This window comes from Antedon mediterranea, chromosome 7 (genome assembly GCF_964355755.1).
Source record: "Antedon mediterranea chromosome 7, ecAntMedi1.1, whole genome shotgun sequence".
NCBI lineage: Eukaryota > Metazoa > Echinodermata > Crinoidea > Comatulida > Antedonidae > Antedon > Antedon mediterranea.
The window spans coordinates 14,783,312-14,801,135 of record NC_092676.1 but is presented as its reverse complement, the minus strand read 5'-3'; the positions used below and the strand labels follow the sequence as shown (position 1 = coordinate 14,801,135).

The window sequence follows — 17,824 nt, the reverse complement described above, 5'->3', positions numbered from 1 at the left end:
GATTTCACTATACCAAAGTACATAATACTACTGTACTGTATAAGTACCTTATCGATTTTATGCTTACATAAATAATGATTAACCTGGGTAATAAATATTAACCATATATCACCCACTGAAACAATAGTAGTAGTACAAGCATGATGTCTTCTTTTATGGAAAACACCATGCATAGCTTCTTTAAAACGTCGTATATTAAATATAAAATTGTCATAAGAGTCCAAATTGTTTTGGTTATACAGTAACAATATTATGTAGGCCAATATGAACATGAGCATCATGATGTAATACTGTATATTGTTTGCATGGTGAAATCAAATGTTAATACAGTATACAGGGTCATCGATTCACATTGTGCAATGTTGATTCGGATATATTATACTGTAGTATACCTTTGGAAATAAATATTTAAATTCAAAAACCGCCCGGTGATGTACTGACATTTTAAATTAATTTGAGTCCGAGAGTTATTTCTCGTGTAATTGATAGCATTATCTATGCACTGTGACGTGTGCAACAGCAAGGAAATGTGGATTGTAAGGTACAATAATGAGACACATTAGCAAACAAATCCCTTTTGTACATGTGGTGGCTCTGAAAAGAGCCGTTTGGTTTGAAATTGATTGAACTGTATAACTGCTTATCCACCGAATCCGTACAGGGTTCGGCCTTGTCTCTTCAAAGCGTAGACGACATCCATGGCGGTGACGGTCTTCCTCTTGGCATGCTCAGTGTAAGTTACAGCATCACGAATAACATTCTCAAGGAATACCTTGAGTACACCACGGGTTTCTTCGTAGATGAGGCCAGAAATTCTCTTGACACCACCACGGCGAGCAAGACGGCGGATAGCCGGTTTTGTGATACCTTGGATGTTATCACGCAACACCTTACGATGACGCTTAGCGCCTCCTTTTCCAAGTCCTTTTCCTCCTTTACCACGTCCAGACATTTTGTGGATATTTTCTTCGAAGACAAATTCGAAATTATGCTAACCGTTTTGAAAATAGACGTATTTATAGAGCAAATGCGGACGTGAATTTAGACTGCTCTACCTGACCTTAGTACCGAAACGCAATTAGCCTTTGTATTTGGTTTTGGTGGGAAATACAATAATAACACTGTACTTTCTCTCTTGTTATCTTTTGTTCAACATTCCTCCACGGTTTAACATATTTATTTTGTCGAAATCAATGCCTTGTTTCATTCATCATGGCAAATGTCTTTTAAATATTGGTTTCAACAATGTAAATCGATTACGCTCTAAAGTTCCAGAAATTTTAAGATTAATGAATTCGGAAAATATACACATATTTGGAGTTGTAGAAACTTTTTTAAAAGGTGAATTAACTGATGATATTAATGGGTTCCAATGGATAGGTAAAAACAGAAGTTCAAAGGGAGGTGGTGGAATTGGTGCATTTATATCAAAAAATGTTAAGATTATTGATGACAATGTTTTGAACTCGCGAGATGATACATATGAAAGATTATGGTTCAAAATCTCTCCTGGTGAAAATCAAATTTATATAGCCGTTGCATATTTTCCTGTTGAGGGAGTAGATAATGATTTAGGCCTATGTGATGAATTATATAACCAATTGCTTGCTGATATAATTTGTATCGAGAATGATCATGGGGACACCGATCCCCAAATCATAATAATGTCTGATATGAATGCTAGGATTGGTAAAGAAATCCCTTATGGCGATCCAGTTCTAAACTCAAATGGCGAGCGTCTTTTAAATTTTCGTAACGACACATGTTTAAATATTCTTAATTGTACTCGGAAATGTGTAGGTAAATTCACATGGTTTAGAAACAATTTCCAAAGTACTATCGATTATATGCTTTGTTCTGATAATTTAGTCGATTCTGTTAAAGAATTTTTTATTGATGAAGATCGAATAATGGGTCTGGGGAGTGACCATAATGTTTTATTATTAAAATTATCTGTAAAATGTGTTGGTAAAGTATACGTTAATCGTAATACCAGATATAGCTGGGACTTTAAACAAGGGCAAGATTTTGAATTATTTCATGGTAAAATAGAAGAAAAGTTTAAAGATTGGAATGCCGATTCATACCATGATGTTGACATGCTTTGGGAATCATGGAAACAAAATTTAATTGAAGCGGCCCGCGAAGGAATTGGTGTACGTAAACAAAAAAAATAGTAATAAATGCAATGCTTGGTTTGACAAGGAAGTCGAAACTGCTATAAAACAAAGAAGAGATGCAGCTCGTCTTCATAGAAAATGGGCAAAGAATAAAAGTAATTTAGATGAAGGGGAGAAGCTATGGCAAAGCTATCTTGATAAGAAAAATCATACAAAGAATCTAATTAGAAATAAGATTACTGAAATGCAAGTAAATAGATCGATTGATATTGCCATGGTCGTAATTGCCGTGACTTTTGGAAAGTGCTTAAAGGAAATACGCGCAAAAATGACACTGTACAATGCCTAAAAATACCGGGCACTAATGAAATAACTTGTGACCGAAATAAAATGAACTATACCGTCTTAGAGTATTGGAGTACACTAGGAAAGATGAATAGAAATTTAAATTCCGAGTATGATAAAGATTATATAGAGACAGTCAATTTCGTTAATAACCTTAAAATAAATAATGACTGTAGGCAAAATGTTGAGGATAGCACTAAATCAATAGTTGACATTAAACTAGCATTAGATATAGTTAAATCTGCTATCTACCAATCAAAAAACAACAAATCTGCTGGTTCTGACAATATATCTAATGAATTACTTAAAAACGGTGGGACGATTTTAAATAGATTAATCTTATCACTATTCAAAAAAATTGTTAGTCTTGAAAAAGTACCGTCGGAATGGAATAGTAGCATTGTTGTACCAATATATAAAAAGGGTGATAGAAGGGACCTAAATAACTTTAGAGGAATATCTTTAACATCTTGCGTTTCTAAAATATTCAATAGAGTTGTACATTACACAGTTTCCGACTTCTTAGAAGAAAACAATATACCCTTTCAGAAGTTCAGGGAGGGTTTAGACCCCACCGAAGATGTGAAGACCACATTTTCACTCTTAAAAACATTGCTAGTTGCCGACTTGCGGAAGGCAAGAAGACTTACTTAGCATTCCTTGACATAAAAAAAGCATTTGATAGCGTATGGAGAGATGGATTGCTAATGGCAATATGGAATATTGGAATTCGTGGTAGATTATGGAATATTATAAGTAGCTTGTATGACAATGTTAAGGGGCAAGTAAGATTTGGTGACATTGAAACACAGTCTTTTGATATAGAAGAAGGTGTTAAGCAAGGGTGTGTCCTTTCCCCAACCCTGTTTTGCATAATAATGAACGAACTCACTAAATTATTACGATTTTTATGGCTCAAGTTTAAAATTTAAACTTCGTTCAAACACTTTACCACTTGGAAAAATTACAAATAAGTGGAACATTGATAATCTAAATGACAAGTGTAAGGTTTGTGGGTCAGGTGAAGAAGATGTTAAACATTTCCTGTTTATTTGTAATAAGTTACATTGTACTGTATTAGAATGGAAGAATTACAAACACTTCAACATAAACTTATTGCAATAAATTGTGTAGATACTTGGGTAAATTTTATTTCTGGTGACCTATCTATTAAGGTTCAATATGTCCTAGGAAGCACGTTATTCCATAAAAATAACTCTCACGACATTTATGCTGTATTTGACAGTTATTGTAAAATGTACACAAGCCGTGCTTGGAAATTAAGAAATGCAATTGTATTACAACTTTGAACTGTTTTATTTTAAAAAAAAAGTGTTTTCTTTTCCATTGCTGTTGCAAAATTAGTAGTTGTATATTAGTGTAGTTTTAGTTTGTAAATAAGTTTTGTAATAGCGTCGAGTCAAATGTTATGTCATTATCTCAAATATGTTTTATTTTCGTTTCAGTTTTTATTTTTCATTGTTTTTGTATTGAATTTTGTAATTGGTATGGACGCACCATCTACGCATGTGTGCCACTGTTAAAAAAGTGTTGTTCCAAATAAATATTATTATTATTGAAACTGTGTGCGATATTCGGAAGCTATTCTTCTATTTATATTGATAAAAACACCAGTTGCATTAATTTCTTTCAAGATATTAAACATTATAAAAGATGTACGCTTTCTTTGATGAACATAATTATATATTATAATATTTACATTTTAAAAATATACAATTTAGATTAAATAAATAAAATACATATTTATAAAAGTACATTCTTTGATTCTATAGTATAAATACCTCAGCTTGTATCATATAATGATGACACGAGATGAGGATGATCAAATGTTATACGGTAAATAAATAAAAGCAATTGATTTTTTATTTTTGTGAGAAATTAATTTTGTATTGTTGGTTTAATTTTCTTTGTCATGCATTCATGAAGGTGAACAAATAAAATTCGAAATATGGAATCATAACATGTGTTGCCTCACTTTATCATCGTTTATTTTATATTGCCATACATAAAAATATTAATACAGTAGTTGACCCTCCGATTCAACCTTGTTCATTCAGTTTCGTTTGTCGAAATCAAAGGTTCAAACATTTGTAACTGGTCATTATTTATAAAAAGCAACAAATTACAGTCGACTCCGCGTAAATCGAATTCGCGTAAGTCGAAAAATCGCGGAAGTCGAATTTTTAGGAAAGTCCCAATTTTTTCCTATACATTACTGTGTAATTTTTATTTCTAAGTCGAATTTTTCTAAGTCGAAATTCGTCTAAGTCGACGTCTTTTTGCGGTCCGAATACACACATTCTTTAGTGATTTATATCGTATAAGTCGAAGTCACAAATTACTCGGCAACAACGCGCTAAAAAAGCCGATGAAACGTACGTAATTCGATAAACAAACAACAGAGGGGATAATGTGGGACCATATCGGTTCTCTCAAGCAGGTTGTATAGTATAGGCGGCGTCCTACAACTCGCGCTAGTGTATAGTGTATGAGTTGTTTCAGAGTTGAGAACTTGAGCGGCGTTTTGTGGGTACCTATTTTGTGCTAGACAGATGGCAATAAACAATGGATTCCGATTTCGAATAAAAACCGAAATGTATTTATTATACGTTTTTGTATTGTTTCGGGCTTAAACCATAAAAGAAAAATACAGTTTATCATTGCCGATAAAGAGGCTTAGCATTTATTAGGCCTAGCTAGCTAGCTAGCCAAGCAAACTCAATTCAAGAAGGCTCATCGCGTGGGCCGCGATCGCGACAGGGCAGGGTCCACTAGGCCTAGCCATAGCGCGGCTAGTGAGTGAACCTAGGCCTAGCATTTTTTTGGCAAATCTGTAAGTCGAAGTTCGCGTAACTCGAATTTTTATACCGGTCCCATTAGATTCGACTTAGGCGGAGTCGACTGTATTTAAAAAATATTGCACTATTTGTATTGTTTTGTAAATGGATTATAAAAAAAATGTGGTGTATATACAAATCACCTTGTTATACATTCATAACATTTAATAATTCAGTAAAGGCTATGCATGAAAGAAATCAAATCTCTTTTGGATATTTGGTGGCTCTGAAAAGAGCCGTTTGGTTTGGATTTTGGTCGTAAATATTTTACTTCTTTGCAGGTGCCTTCTTTGGTGATTTTGAAGCCTTTTTAGCTGTAAAATGTAAATATTATAATATATAATTATGTTCATCAAAGAAAGCGTACATCTTTTATAATGTTTAATATCTTGAAAGAAATTAATGCAACTGGTGTTTTTATCAATATAAATAGAAGAATAGCTTCCGAATATCGCACACAGTTTCAATAATAATAATATTTATTTGGAACAACACTTTTTTAACAGTGGCACACATGCGTAGATGGTGCGTCCATACCAATTACAAAATTCAATACAAAAACAATGAAAAATAAAAACTGAAACGAAAATAAAACATATTTGAGATAATGACATAACATTTGACTCGACGCTATTACAAAACTTATTTACAAACTAAAACTACACTAATATACAACTACTAATTTTGCAACAGCAATGGAAAAGAAAACACTTTTTTTTTAAAATAAAACAGTTCAAAGTTGTAATACAATTGCATTTCTTAATTTCCAAGCACGGCTTGTGTACATTTTACAATAACTGTCAAATACAGCATAAATGTCGTGAGAGTTATTTTTATGGAATAACGTGCTTCCTAGGACATATTGAACCTTAATAGATAGGTCACCAGAAATAAAATTTACCCAAGTATCTACACAATTTATTGCAATAAGTTTATGTTGAAGTGTTTGTAATTCTTCCATTCTAATACAGTACAATGTAACTTATTACAAATAAACAGGAAATGTTTAACATCTTCTTCACCTGACCCACAAACCTTACACTTGTCATTTAGATTATCAATGTTCCACTTATTTGTAATTTTTCCAAGTGGTAAAGTGTTTGAACGAAGTTTAAATTTTAAACTTGAGCCATAAAAATCGTAATAATTTAGTGAGTTCGTTCATTATTATGCAAAACAGGGTTGGGGAAAGGACACACCCTTGCTTAACACCTTCTTCTATATCAAAAGACTGTGTTTCAATGTCACCAAATCTTACTTGCCCCTTAACATTGTCATACAAGCTACTTATAATATTCCATAATCTACCACGAATTCCAATATTCCATATTGCCATTAGCAATCCATCTCTCCATACGCTATCAAATGCTTTTTTTATGTCAAGGAATGCTAAGTAAGTCTTCTTGCCTTCCGCAAGTCGGCAACTAGCAATGTTTTTAAGAGTGAAAATGTGGTCTTCACATCTTCGGTGGGGTCTAAACCCTCCCTGAACTTCTGAAAGGGTATATTGTTTTCTTCTAAGAAGTCGGAAACTGTGTAATGTACAACTCTATTGAATATTTTAGAAACGCAAGATGTTAAAGATATTCCTCTAAAGTTATTTAGGTCCCTTCTATCACCCTTTTTATATATTGGTACAACAATGCTACTATTCCATTCCGACGGTACTTTTTCAAGACTAACAATTTTTTTGAATAGTGATAAGATTAATCTATTTAAAATCGTCCCACCGTTTTTAAGTAATTCATTAGATATATTGTCAGAACCAGCAGATTTGTTGTTTTTTGATTGGTAGATAGCAGATTTAACTATATCTAATGCTAGTTTAATGTCAACTATTGATTTAGTGCTATCCTCAACATTTTGCCTACAGTCATTATTTATTTTAAGGTTATTAACGAAATTGACTGTCTCTATATAATCTTTATCATACTCGGAATTTAAATTTCTATTCATCTTTCCTAGTGTACTCCAATACTCTAAGACGGTATAGTTCATTTTATTTCGGTCACAAGTTATTTCATTAGTGCCCGGTATTTTTAGGCATTGTACAGTGTCATTTTTGCGCGTATTTCCTTTAAGCACTTTCCAAAAGTCACGGCAATTACGACCATGGCAATATCAATCGATCTATTTACTTGCATTTCAGTAATCTTATTTCTAATTAGATTCTTTGTATGATTTTTCTTATCAAGATAGCTTTGCCATAGCTTCTCCCCTTCATCTAAATTACTTTTATTCTTTGCCCATTTTCTATGAAGACGAGCTGCATCTCTTCTTTGTTTTATAGCAGTTTCGACTTCCTTGTCAAACCAAGCATTGCATTTATTACTATTTTTTTTGTTTACGTACACCAATTCCTTCGCGGGCCGCTTCAATTAAATTTTGTTTCCATGATTCCCAAAGCATGTCAACATCATGGTATGAATCGGCATTCCAATCTTTAAACTTTTCTTCTATTTTACCATGAAATAATTCAAAATCTTGCCCTTGTTTAAAGTCCCAGCTATATCTGGTATTACGATTAACGTATACTTTACCAACACATTTTACAGATAATTTTAATAATAAAACATTATGGTCACTCCCCAGACCCATTATTCGATCTTCATCAATAAAAAATTCTTTAACAGAATCGACTAAATTATCAGAACAAAGCATATAATCGATAGTACTTTGGAAATTGTTTCTAAACCATGTGAATTTACCTACACATTTCCGAGTACAATTAAGAATATTTAAACATGTGTCGTTACGAAAATTTAAAAGACGCTCGCCATTTGAGTTTAGAACTGGATCGCCATAAGGGATTTCTTTACCAATCCTAGCATTCATATCAGACATTATTATGATTTGGGGATCGGTGTCCCCATGATCATTCTCGATACAAATTATATCAGCAAGCAATTGGTTATATAATTCATCACATAGGCCTAAATCATTATCTACTCCCTCAACAGGAAAATATGCAACGGCTATATAAATTTGATTTTCACCAGGAGAGATTTTGAACCATAATCTTTCATATGTATCATCTCGCGAGTTCAAAACATTGTCATCAATAATCTTAACATTTTTTGATATAAATGCACCAATTCCACCACCTCCCTTTGAACTTCTGTTTTTACCTATCCATTGGAACCCATTAATATCATCAGTTAATTCACCTTTTAAAAAAGTTTCTACAACTCCAAATATGTGTATATTTTCCGAATTCATTAATCTTAAAATTTCTGGAACTTTAGAGCGTAATCGATTTACATTGTTGAAACCAATATTTAAAAGACATTTGCCATGATGAATGAAACAAGGCATTGATTTCGACAAAATAAATATGTTAAACCGTGGAGGAATGTTGAACAAAAGATAACAAGAGAGAAAGTACAGTGTTATTATTGTATTTCCCACCAAAACCAAATACAAAGGCTAATTGCGTTTCGGTACTAAGGTCAGGTAGAGCAGTCTAAATTCACGTCCGCATTTGCTCTATAAATACGTCTATTTTCAAAACGGTTAGCATAATTTCGAATTTGTCTTCGAAGAAAATATCCACAAAATGTCTGGACGTGGTAAAGGAGGAAAAGGACTTGGAAAAGGAGGCGCTAAGCGTCATCGTAAGGTGTTGCGTGATAACATCCAAGGTATCACAAAACCGGCTATCCGCCGTCTTGCTCGCCGTGGTGGTGTCAAGAGAATTTCTGGCCTCATCTACGAAGAAACCCGTGGTGTACTCAAGGTATTCCTTGAGAATGTTATTCGTGATGCTGTAACTTACACTGAGCATGCCAAGAGGAAGACCGTCACCGCCATGGATGTCGTCTACGCTTTGAAGAGACAAGGCCGAACCCTGTACGGATTCGGTGGATAAGCAGTTATACAGTTCAATCAATTTCAAACCAAACGGCTCTTTTCAGAGCCACCACATGTACAAAAGGGATTTGTTTGCTAATGTGTCTCATTATTGTACCTTACAATCCACATTTCCTTGCTGTTGCACACGTCACAGTGCATAGATAATGCTATCAATTACACGAGAAATAACTCTCGGACTCAAATTAATTTAAAATGTCAGTACATCACCGGGCGGTTTTTGAATTTAAATATTTATTTCCAAAGGTATACTACAGTATAATATATCCGAATCAACATTGCACAATGTGAATCGATGACCCTGTATACTGTATTAACATTTGATTTCACCATGCAAACAATATACAGTATTACATCATGATGCTCATGTTCATATTGGCCTACATAATATTGTTACTGTATAACCAAAACAATTTGGACTCTTATGACAATTTTATATTTAATATACGACGTTTTAAAGAAGCTATGCATGGTGTTTTCCATAAAAGAAGACATCATGCTTGTACTACTACTATTGTTTCAGTGGGTGATATATGGTTAATATTTATTACCCAGGTTAATCATTATTTATGTAAGCATAAAATCGATAAGGTACTTATACAGTACAGTAGTATTATGTACTTTGGTATAGTGAAATCAGGTTGAATTTTGGATATTTAACTGGTCTTACATTTATGAACAAATTGTTTTATGAATTTACTGTACATTGTTTTTCACATTTACAGATTAAAATTTTACGATGAATTCGAATTTAACCGTTGTTAAATTTGTAATTAGGTTACTTATTTTTTTATTGTAATCCTTTTCTGTTATCATAAAAGTGCAATTCAGCTTAAAAATGTTACTTTTTTCTGCTGCTAAATTTTATGAATGTATTTTTATGTACTGTATATATTGAATAAAATATACCAGTGACATATAACCGTTGTGATGATATTTTGTAAATTTGCGCCAAAATAACAAAGAACGCCTACCCAATAGAACAACACAATAAAAGTGATTACCGGCTACAGCGCGGACGACTGTGATTGGTCACAACAGTACACGATTTCCGTAATGCGAACCAAAGGCGGCTATAAAATACCGGGTACTGTTGAATTTTCATTATTTTCGAATATACCGAAACACAATAGCAAGTAACAAGTATGTCTGGACGTGGCAAAGGAGGAAAAGCTAAAGGAAAGGCCAAGAGCCGATCAAGCCGTGCTGGACTTCAGTTTCCAGTCGGTCGTGTTCACCGATTCTTGCGAAAAGGTAACTACGCATCCCGTGTCGGTGCTGGTGCCCCAGTTTACATGGCTGCCGTACTCGAATACTTGACTGCTGAAATCTTGGAGTTGGCTGGCAACGCTGCCCGTGATAACAAGAAGAGCAGAATCATCCCTCGTCATCTTCAACTTGCCATTCGTAATGATGAAGAGTTGAACCGACTTCTCGGAAGTGTGACCATCGCACAGGGAGGTGTACTACCAAACATCCAAGCTGTACTTCTACCAAAGAAGACCCAGGCCAAAGCCGGGGCCAAAGCCAAGTAAATCATCGTACTGCTTACCGCATTCGCAAACCAAACGGCTCTTTTCAGAGCCACCACTTGTCCAAAAGAAATTGAATTAGCACAAAGTAACAATATAATAGAAACACAGTACTGTACTGTGATAACACCAAAACGCTAATTTATGTGTAAAATCTCTAAAGAGGGTTATTTTAATATTTTGCTTTCACCGTCATCTGCAACAGTTTTTCTTTTAGTATGTATTATTTATCCTCGACTTAACATTATTTACAGTACTACTGTACTATTATAATACAGTATTTAAAAAGATATGGGCCTAGAAAAATGGATATATCAAAGGTTCATTACATTACATACATACATTATCGTCAGATAGCAGAAGCCTAAAATGCAACATACCTCATCTCAAACAAAAAAATGAAGATTAGTAAGATGAGTAAAATCAGACTTTTAATAGGCCATTTTGCAATTTTAATAAAGTTATTTACTTCTGTAAAAAAGAGAAAAACTAAATAATTATGTCACCTAAAAAATAAAAAGACAAAAGAAACGTTCAATTTTAACGGGAAAAAAAAAACAGTTTAAAAACGCGCAATATCTTGGTCAGCTACGGAAGTGTTCTTAGCCACAGATTTCAACCAATATAATTCGTTTTGTTAATATGTTAATCAGACAATAGTTTTGTGGAACTCCCGCCACATTGAAAAAAAAATGCGGACGTGTTCTAAACAGGAAAATTTAGCCAATCACTTGATTCCTGTTTGAATAACAAAGAAACACAAGTTTGCATCTAGCCAATCGTATTGCCTGTAGTTAATTACCTTTGCAAAGGTCCTTATAAACACACGAATTTACACAATTTTGATATCAATCAATTTATTAGTTGAAAAATGGCTCGTACTAAGCAAACTGCACGTAAATCTACCGGAGGAAAAGCTCCCCGCAAACAACTTGCAACCAAGGCGGCACGAAAGAGTGCACCAGCCACCGGTGGAGTAAAGAAGCCTCATCGTTACAGGCCTGGAACCGTCGCACTTCGTGAGATCCGTCGTTACCAGAAGAGCACTGAGCTTCTTATCCGAAAGCTCCCATTCCAACGTCTTGTCCGTGAAATCGCCCAAGATTTCAAGACAGATCTTCGTTTCCAGAGCTCAGCTGTCATGGCTCTTCAAGAGGCTAGCGAAGCATACCTAGTTGGGCTTTTCGAAGATACCAACTTGTGTGCCATCCACGCCAAACGTGTTACCATCATGCCAAAGGACATCCAACTTGCCCGCCGTATCCGTGGAGAACGTGCATAAGAGTAAGACGACAATTCTCCGTTTTCTCAAACCAAAAGGCTCTTTTCAGAGCCACCATATGTACAAAAGAGATGAAATTAGCACTTTTCTACTTTATAACTCCAAATAAGCAAGCCATGATTCAACATTTCGTATTTTATTTGATCATCAGGAATGTAATACCATATTTTTTCCTCCATGGTACAGTAATACTAAAACATAATACCATATTATTCTATTCAGTATATAAACAGTACATTATAATAATCTAATCTGTATTTCATTCGGTAAAACTATTTGCCTTTGTGAAAATACAACCTTTCATTTTTAACCTCATAGAATTAATTGTATCTGTACTAGTAATGTATACAGTATTCAGAATGAGAATTACATTTTTTTTACAATTAAATGAATGACATTAAATATGCACATTTACTATTCTAGATAAGAATAAAATAAATGTACTGGCTGTGTTCATACATAATTAAAAACGATTTACAGAGATTCATGAAACATTTTTGTTACATTAAAAAATAATTATTTTTTTCAGTTTGATATTTTATAACATATTGAAAAACCACTTGTATTGTACTGTATTTATGTTATGCAAGACAAGACATCTACTCTAGTAGCTAGATCAACTTTCGTATGCACTTTGAGGTCCAGAGAATTTGACTTCAGAAATTGGTTTAGGGTGGTCAAACAATCATATTTGGCTTGGTTACACATTTTGAAAATGTGGCGAAAGGTCAAAAGGTCAAGGTGAAAGGTCATAAGACCAAACATAAATATGTCCTTAAATCTCAGCAACCACTTGTCACAACGAGGTAATTTTGGTCTTAAATTAATCAGAAGGTATACATTTATATTCAGTCTAATGGGACATTTTAGTAAAAAATGACCGGAAATGCCATTTATGACCTTTGACCCACAACCCAGGGCATGTATGTATCTCCGTAACTACTGTAGACACTTGAATTTGGTTTTAAATTGTTCGAAATATATGTTTTGTTATTTGTTACACATTTTGAAAAATGTTACAAAAGGTCAAAGGATCAAGGTCAAGGGTTATTTGAACAAATAAAAAAGGTACTTTTATCTCGGCAACCACTGGTCGCAGCAAGTCAATTTTGGTCTCAAAATGTTCAGAAGGCATGCATTTATATTCCATCTAATGGGGCATTTTAGTCAAAAATGATAAGAAATGCCATTTCTGACCTTTGACCCACATACCAGGGCATCTTCATATCTCATAAAGTACAGGTCGTAGAAACTTAAATTTGGTATCAAATTGTTCGAAATATACATATTTACATTCAATGTAATAGAAAATGTGGTTAAAAGATGAACAGAAATACTCTTACTAATGTCTCAAACAAAAAACATATCTACACAACTTATCCTTAGACAGTAATGTTATGCAATAACTGATACTTTAAATTGTTTTAATTTCAAGTACTAGTTATTGCTGTCCCCGAGGACATTTTGATAGAAACGTCAAGCTCAACAGTTCTTTTCAGAATGCTAGAAGTAACTTGCCATATGTATCCGATTAAACGCCCCTGGCATTTATTGTTCAAAATGGTTTTTAGGGGGAAAGGAGGCATCTTTATTTGGGGTATAATATGGTAACATGTATAATCAAATAAATACCACCTAGATGGGAAAAAATACTGCACAATTAATATCAAAAAGTGGTAAATTGTAGATTATGGTAGTTAATGAAATGTGTTGACGTGATACAATTATTGTGTAAATGCATGTGGCATGTTTATTCCACATGGTGTTCTATTTGAGGGAATGGTGGCGTTTATTTGAAGGAATACTCTAATATTAATAATTGTATTTCGTTTCTCAACTGATAAAAGGTACTTTACATGATTCGTTTTCCTCTTTATGCTTTTTAACGAAATGTTTCTGTCTTTTAAAATAAAAGTGATAGATTCCATTAAATGGATCTTCACCTCCAGGTGCCAGTAAAATGATATAAAACAATGACACATCATTATCCTGACACGATTGCACTCATAATGGATCTTCATTCTATCATCTATTTGTTTGTAACTACAATTTGACAACAATCTTTTGCATAGTTTTAAATGCCAATACATAGTTTCATTACTATTGTACAATATGTCCAGCTTTCCTGAAAACACCCTTGTGTACTGTAGTACAGTATTGTAGTATGATTTTATCATAATAAACTTCTGATGCTTTTATTTTCAATGCATTCAGTACCTAAAACATGTCAAAGTTTCTAGTGGTATTGATAATAAATCTCCAGAAATATATATTGTTTTATTATCTACACTGGGAACAGACGTGTATATGTATAAGTTTTGTCGTTGACATTCAAAACTATTATGCAACAGTGTTACGTAATAATGACAATGACTTGGTCTATTATTGTGGTCTCCGATACCTTTTATTACATGATTGTACTTCCTCCAGGATAGAATGAGGTTTAATCCCGTTATTATTCTTATTATATAATATATATATTTTTTATATATATATATATCTGGGGTATTTATTTGATTATACATGTTACAATTATTACACCCAACAAAATAAACGCCTTCCCTGAATAAATAAATGCCCGAGGCTTTTATACGGGTAACTACAGTAAATTACTTCTAGCATTCTTAAAATGTTCGGGGGTAAACAATAATTTCTAGCATTATTATAAGCAAAAGTAGGCCTACAATTATTACAAACAGTAAAGGATTTGTTTTAATTCCTACAGTATAATGAAATCATTAGGCATCAATTATTGCATAACATTACTGTCTAATGATAAGTTGGGTAGATATGTTTTTCATTTTAAAGATTAGTAATTAATAGTATTTATGATCATCTTTTATCAAAATTTTCTGTTAGAATGAATATAAATATGTGTATTTCTAACAATTTGATACTAAATTTAAGTTTCTACGACCTGTACTTACAGAGGTAAGAAGATGCCCTGGTATGTATGTCAAAGGTCAGAAATGTCATTTCCGGTCATTTTTTACTAAAATGTTTCATTAGACTGAATATGAATGTATAGCTTCTGAACATTTTGAGACCAAAATTTACTCGCTGTGACCAGTGGTTGCCGAGATACAAATACCTATTTGTGTTTATTCATATAACCCCTGGCCTTGACCTTTTGACCTTTTGTAACATTGTTCAAAATGTGTAACAAATAACTAAATGTATATTTGGAACAATTTGAGCCCAAATTCAAGTCTCTACGGCCAATAGTTACGGAGATACAGACATGCCCTGGTTTATGGGTCAAAGGTCAGAAATGGCATTTCCGGTCATTTTCGACTAAAATGTTTCATTAGACTGAATATGAATGTATACCTTCTGATCAATTTGAGACCAAAATTACCTCGCTGTGACCAGTGGTTGTCGAGATTTAAGGACATAATGGTGTTTGATCTTATAACCTTTGACCCTGACCTTTTGACCTTTCGCCACATTTTCAAAATGTGTAACCAAGCCAAAAATGATTGTTTGACCACCCTAAACCAATTTCTGAAGTCAAATTCTCTGGACCTCAAAGTGCATACGAAAGTTGATCTAGCTACTAGAGTAATCAGATTATTGATTACAATAGACACCAAATAGTTCACATTATGAGGTACATTTTCAGTTGTTATCCTACCTTTTGTGTTCGTAAAGTACACCATTGTATTGGTGGTAGGTACAAAATAAAGCATACTGTACATACAATACAACTACTGTACTTTAAAAAATTTAACTTGTCTTCTTCCCTCCAAATGTTAACAAAGAAAGAACAAGTATACTTTTGTTTTTGAACATTCAATAAATTGCGCGCAGTCAACAACCAATGAATGCCCGTCGACAAGCGAGCCTAACTGGAAAACCTCATTTGCATACCGAAGTCAATAAATACACTGGGCGATGTTGAAATCTTCACTTGATTGATTACTTTACTCGTATTGATTGTAAATACGAAAATCATGCCACCAAAAACTTCAGGAAAAGCTGCCAAGAAAGCCGGTAAGGCTAAAGCTGTAAGAACTACTGACAAGAAGAGAAAACGTAAGCGAAAGGAAAGCTACAGCATCTATATCTACAAGGTGTTGAAGCAAGTTCACCCAGACACTGGTATCTCCAGCAGAGCCATGGGAATCATGAACAGTTTCGTCAACGACATCTTCGAACGTATTGCAGGAGAAGCATCTCGTCTTGCTCACTACAACAAGAAATCTACCATCACTAGCAGGGAAGTCCAGACCGCTGTCCGTCTATTGCTTCCTGGTGAATTGGCTAAGCATGCCGTCTCTGAGGGTACAAAGGCTGTCACCATACACCAGCTCCAAGTAAACATCATTTGCCGAATCTCAAACCAAACGGCTCTTTTCAGAGCCACCACATGTTCAAAAAGAGATTTTATTAGCTTGTATTTCATTTTCGTGATTTATTTATTAAAGTAATTTTATTTTTGGATATTACTATTGGATTTGCAAAATATACCAGCCTAAAGATTAGAAATACAATACAACTTAAAACAGTACTAGTTATTACTGTCATATTTTAATTAAAAAATGATTGACTTAAAATAGAATTTTATTATACTGTATCTACAATATTTTGAAATACAATCCTATTCGGAATTATTAATTGTCTATCGCCGTGGCTAAAGATACGGTACCGTATCCTGACTTCCGTCTACTAAAGGTACGGTAAAATTGCATTACGTCATAATCAGCTGGTACGTGTGTGACGTCATCGTATAAGGACTTTGGATTTTTTTTTCACATCTGAATGCCTATCGACGGCGCCAGGCTTTATTGATGTGTGGCCGGTGGCGACTTTTTTTTTTCGTACATAAGTTGGGGACCCTCATGAAACGTCACAAAATAAACATGAATAATTCATCAGTTAAATTTGTTGTTCCGTGTGCACCCAAGCGTATAGCAACAAGAAGTGATTACACAACTGCGATATTCTAAGTCAATTCACGTGATTGCCTTCGCGCACTCTTCTTCACACAAAATGTGTCGAGTCGAGGCTAATCGACAGCTAGGCAAGACATTAAACTAAGTAGTAATTCATTGGACATAGCCCAAAGAAAGCTTAGACCCACAAGAATAAAGAATGTGTATAATTTGTGTACTGTATTTTTTTTATTCTGCTATTTTATTATCAAACAATATGCATGTACTCAAAGGAACTTTAAAAATGCGCGTATATGAACACATGACATGGGAAGATTAGACCCACGAGAATAAAAAATGTATTTTTGGGGTGTCACGAAACCTAAGACCACGAAAGCTAAGACCCCCTAAGACCTAAGATCACGAAAGCTAAGACCCAAGACCTAAGATTACAAATTCTAAGATATACTACAGCTTAAAAACAATACTTGTTTATCCATACATAATTTTAAACACAGTAGGTTTCATTTATTACCATATAAATATAATTAAATACTACCGCAAAACATTGATAAACTCACATTATTTTCGCCCGTTGAGTAAATGTATATTTTTTTCTTTACAACAAACAAACTTGACGGGTTGTTTGTTGGTATATATTTACTCCATTGTGTTGGTTCAGAGGATGTTTTTCTTACGCACTTGCCTTTCTTGTATTTTGACTCCAAATTTGTTGACGAACTTTATCCTGAATACCACACTTTAAAATTAGGATTTATAAGTACTTTCAGACGGAGAAACGCATAAAAACAAATAAATAAATCCTTTAAATTGATGATTTTACAGACATGTTTCTTTGTATACTGTAACTCCTCGAGCTCCCCCCATGCTCAATGTTTTTGTTTCTATGGAGCGCCAAAAGAGCAACAATAATAGTACAAGT

General features: G+C 33.8%; 4 protein-coding genes and 1 pseudogene across 4 annotated transcripts; 4 read left to right on the top strand and 1 right to left on the bottom strand.

Annotated features, from left to right (window-relative positions):
• Positions 1-69: 69 nt before the first annotated feature.
• LOC140053985 (histone H4) lies at positions 70-1,262 on the bottom strand. Its single transcript, XM_072098776.1, has one exon. The coding sequence runs from the start codon at positions 950-952 to the stop codon at positions 641-643; it is 312 nt and encodes a 103-aa protein (XP_071954877.1). The 5' UTR covers positions 953-1,262; the 3' UTR covers positions 70-640.
• Positions 1,263-8,568: 7,306 nt separating this feature from the next.
• On the top strand, positions 8,569-9,762 carry LOC140055352 (histone H4). Its single transcript, XM_072100673.1, has one exon. It carries the CDS (start codon positions 8,880-8,882, stop codon positions 9,189-9,191), a length of 312 nt encoding a protein of 103 aa, XP_071956774.1. The 5' UTR covers positions 8,569-8,879; the 3' UTR covers positions 9,192-9,762.
• A 414-nt stretch (positions 9,763-10,176) lies between these two features.
• LOC140055350 (histone H2A-like) lies at positions 10,177-10,997 on the top strand. Its single transcript, XM_072100672.1, has one exon. The coding sequence runs from the start codon at positions 10,339-10,341 to the stop codon at positions 10,726-10,728; it is 390 nt and encodes a 129-aa protein (XP_071956773.1). The 5' UTR covers positions 10,177-10,338; the 3' UTR covers positions 10,729-10,997.
• Positions 10,998-11,072: 75 nt separating this feature from the next.
• Positions 11,073-12,312, top strand: LOC140055349 (histone H3). Its single transcript, XM_072100671.1, has one exon. It carries the CDS (start codon positions 11,597-11,599, stop codon positions 12,005-12,007), a length of 411 nt encoding a protein of 136 aa, XP_071956772.1. The 5' UTR covers positions 11,073-11,596; the 3' UTR covers positions 12,008-12,312.
• Positions 12,313-15,601: 3,289 nt separating this feature from the next.
• LOC140055351 (histone H2B, gonadal-like) lies at positions 15,602-16,327 on the top strand (annotated as a pseudogene).
• The last annotated feature ends 1,497 nt before the right edge of the window (positions 16,328-17,824 follow it).

Coding starts and splice junctions, on each gene's coding strand:
- LOC140055349 (XM_072100671.1), top strand. CDS start 11,597: ATGGCTCGTACTAAGCAAACTGCACGTAAATCTACCGGAGGAAAAGCT.
- LOC140055350 (XM_072100672.1), top strand. CDS start 10,339: ATGTCTGGACGTGGCAAAGGAGGAAAAGCTAAAGGAAAGGCCAAGAGC.
- LOC140053985 (XM_072098776.1), bottom strand. CDS start 952: ATGTCTGGACGTGGTAAAGGAGGAAAAGGACTTGGAAAAGGAGGCGCT.
- LOC140055352 (XM_072100673.1), top strand. CDS start 8,880: ATGTCTGGACGTGGTAAAGGAGGAAAAGGACTTGGAAAAGGAGGCGCT.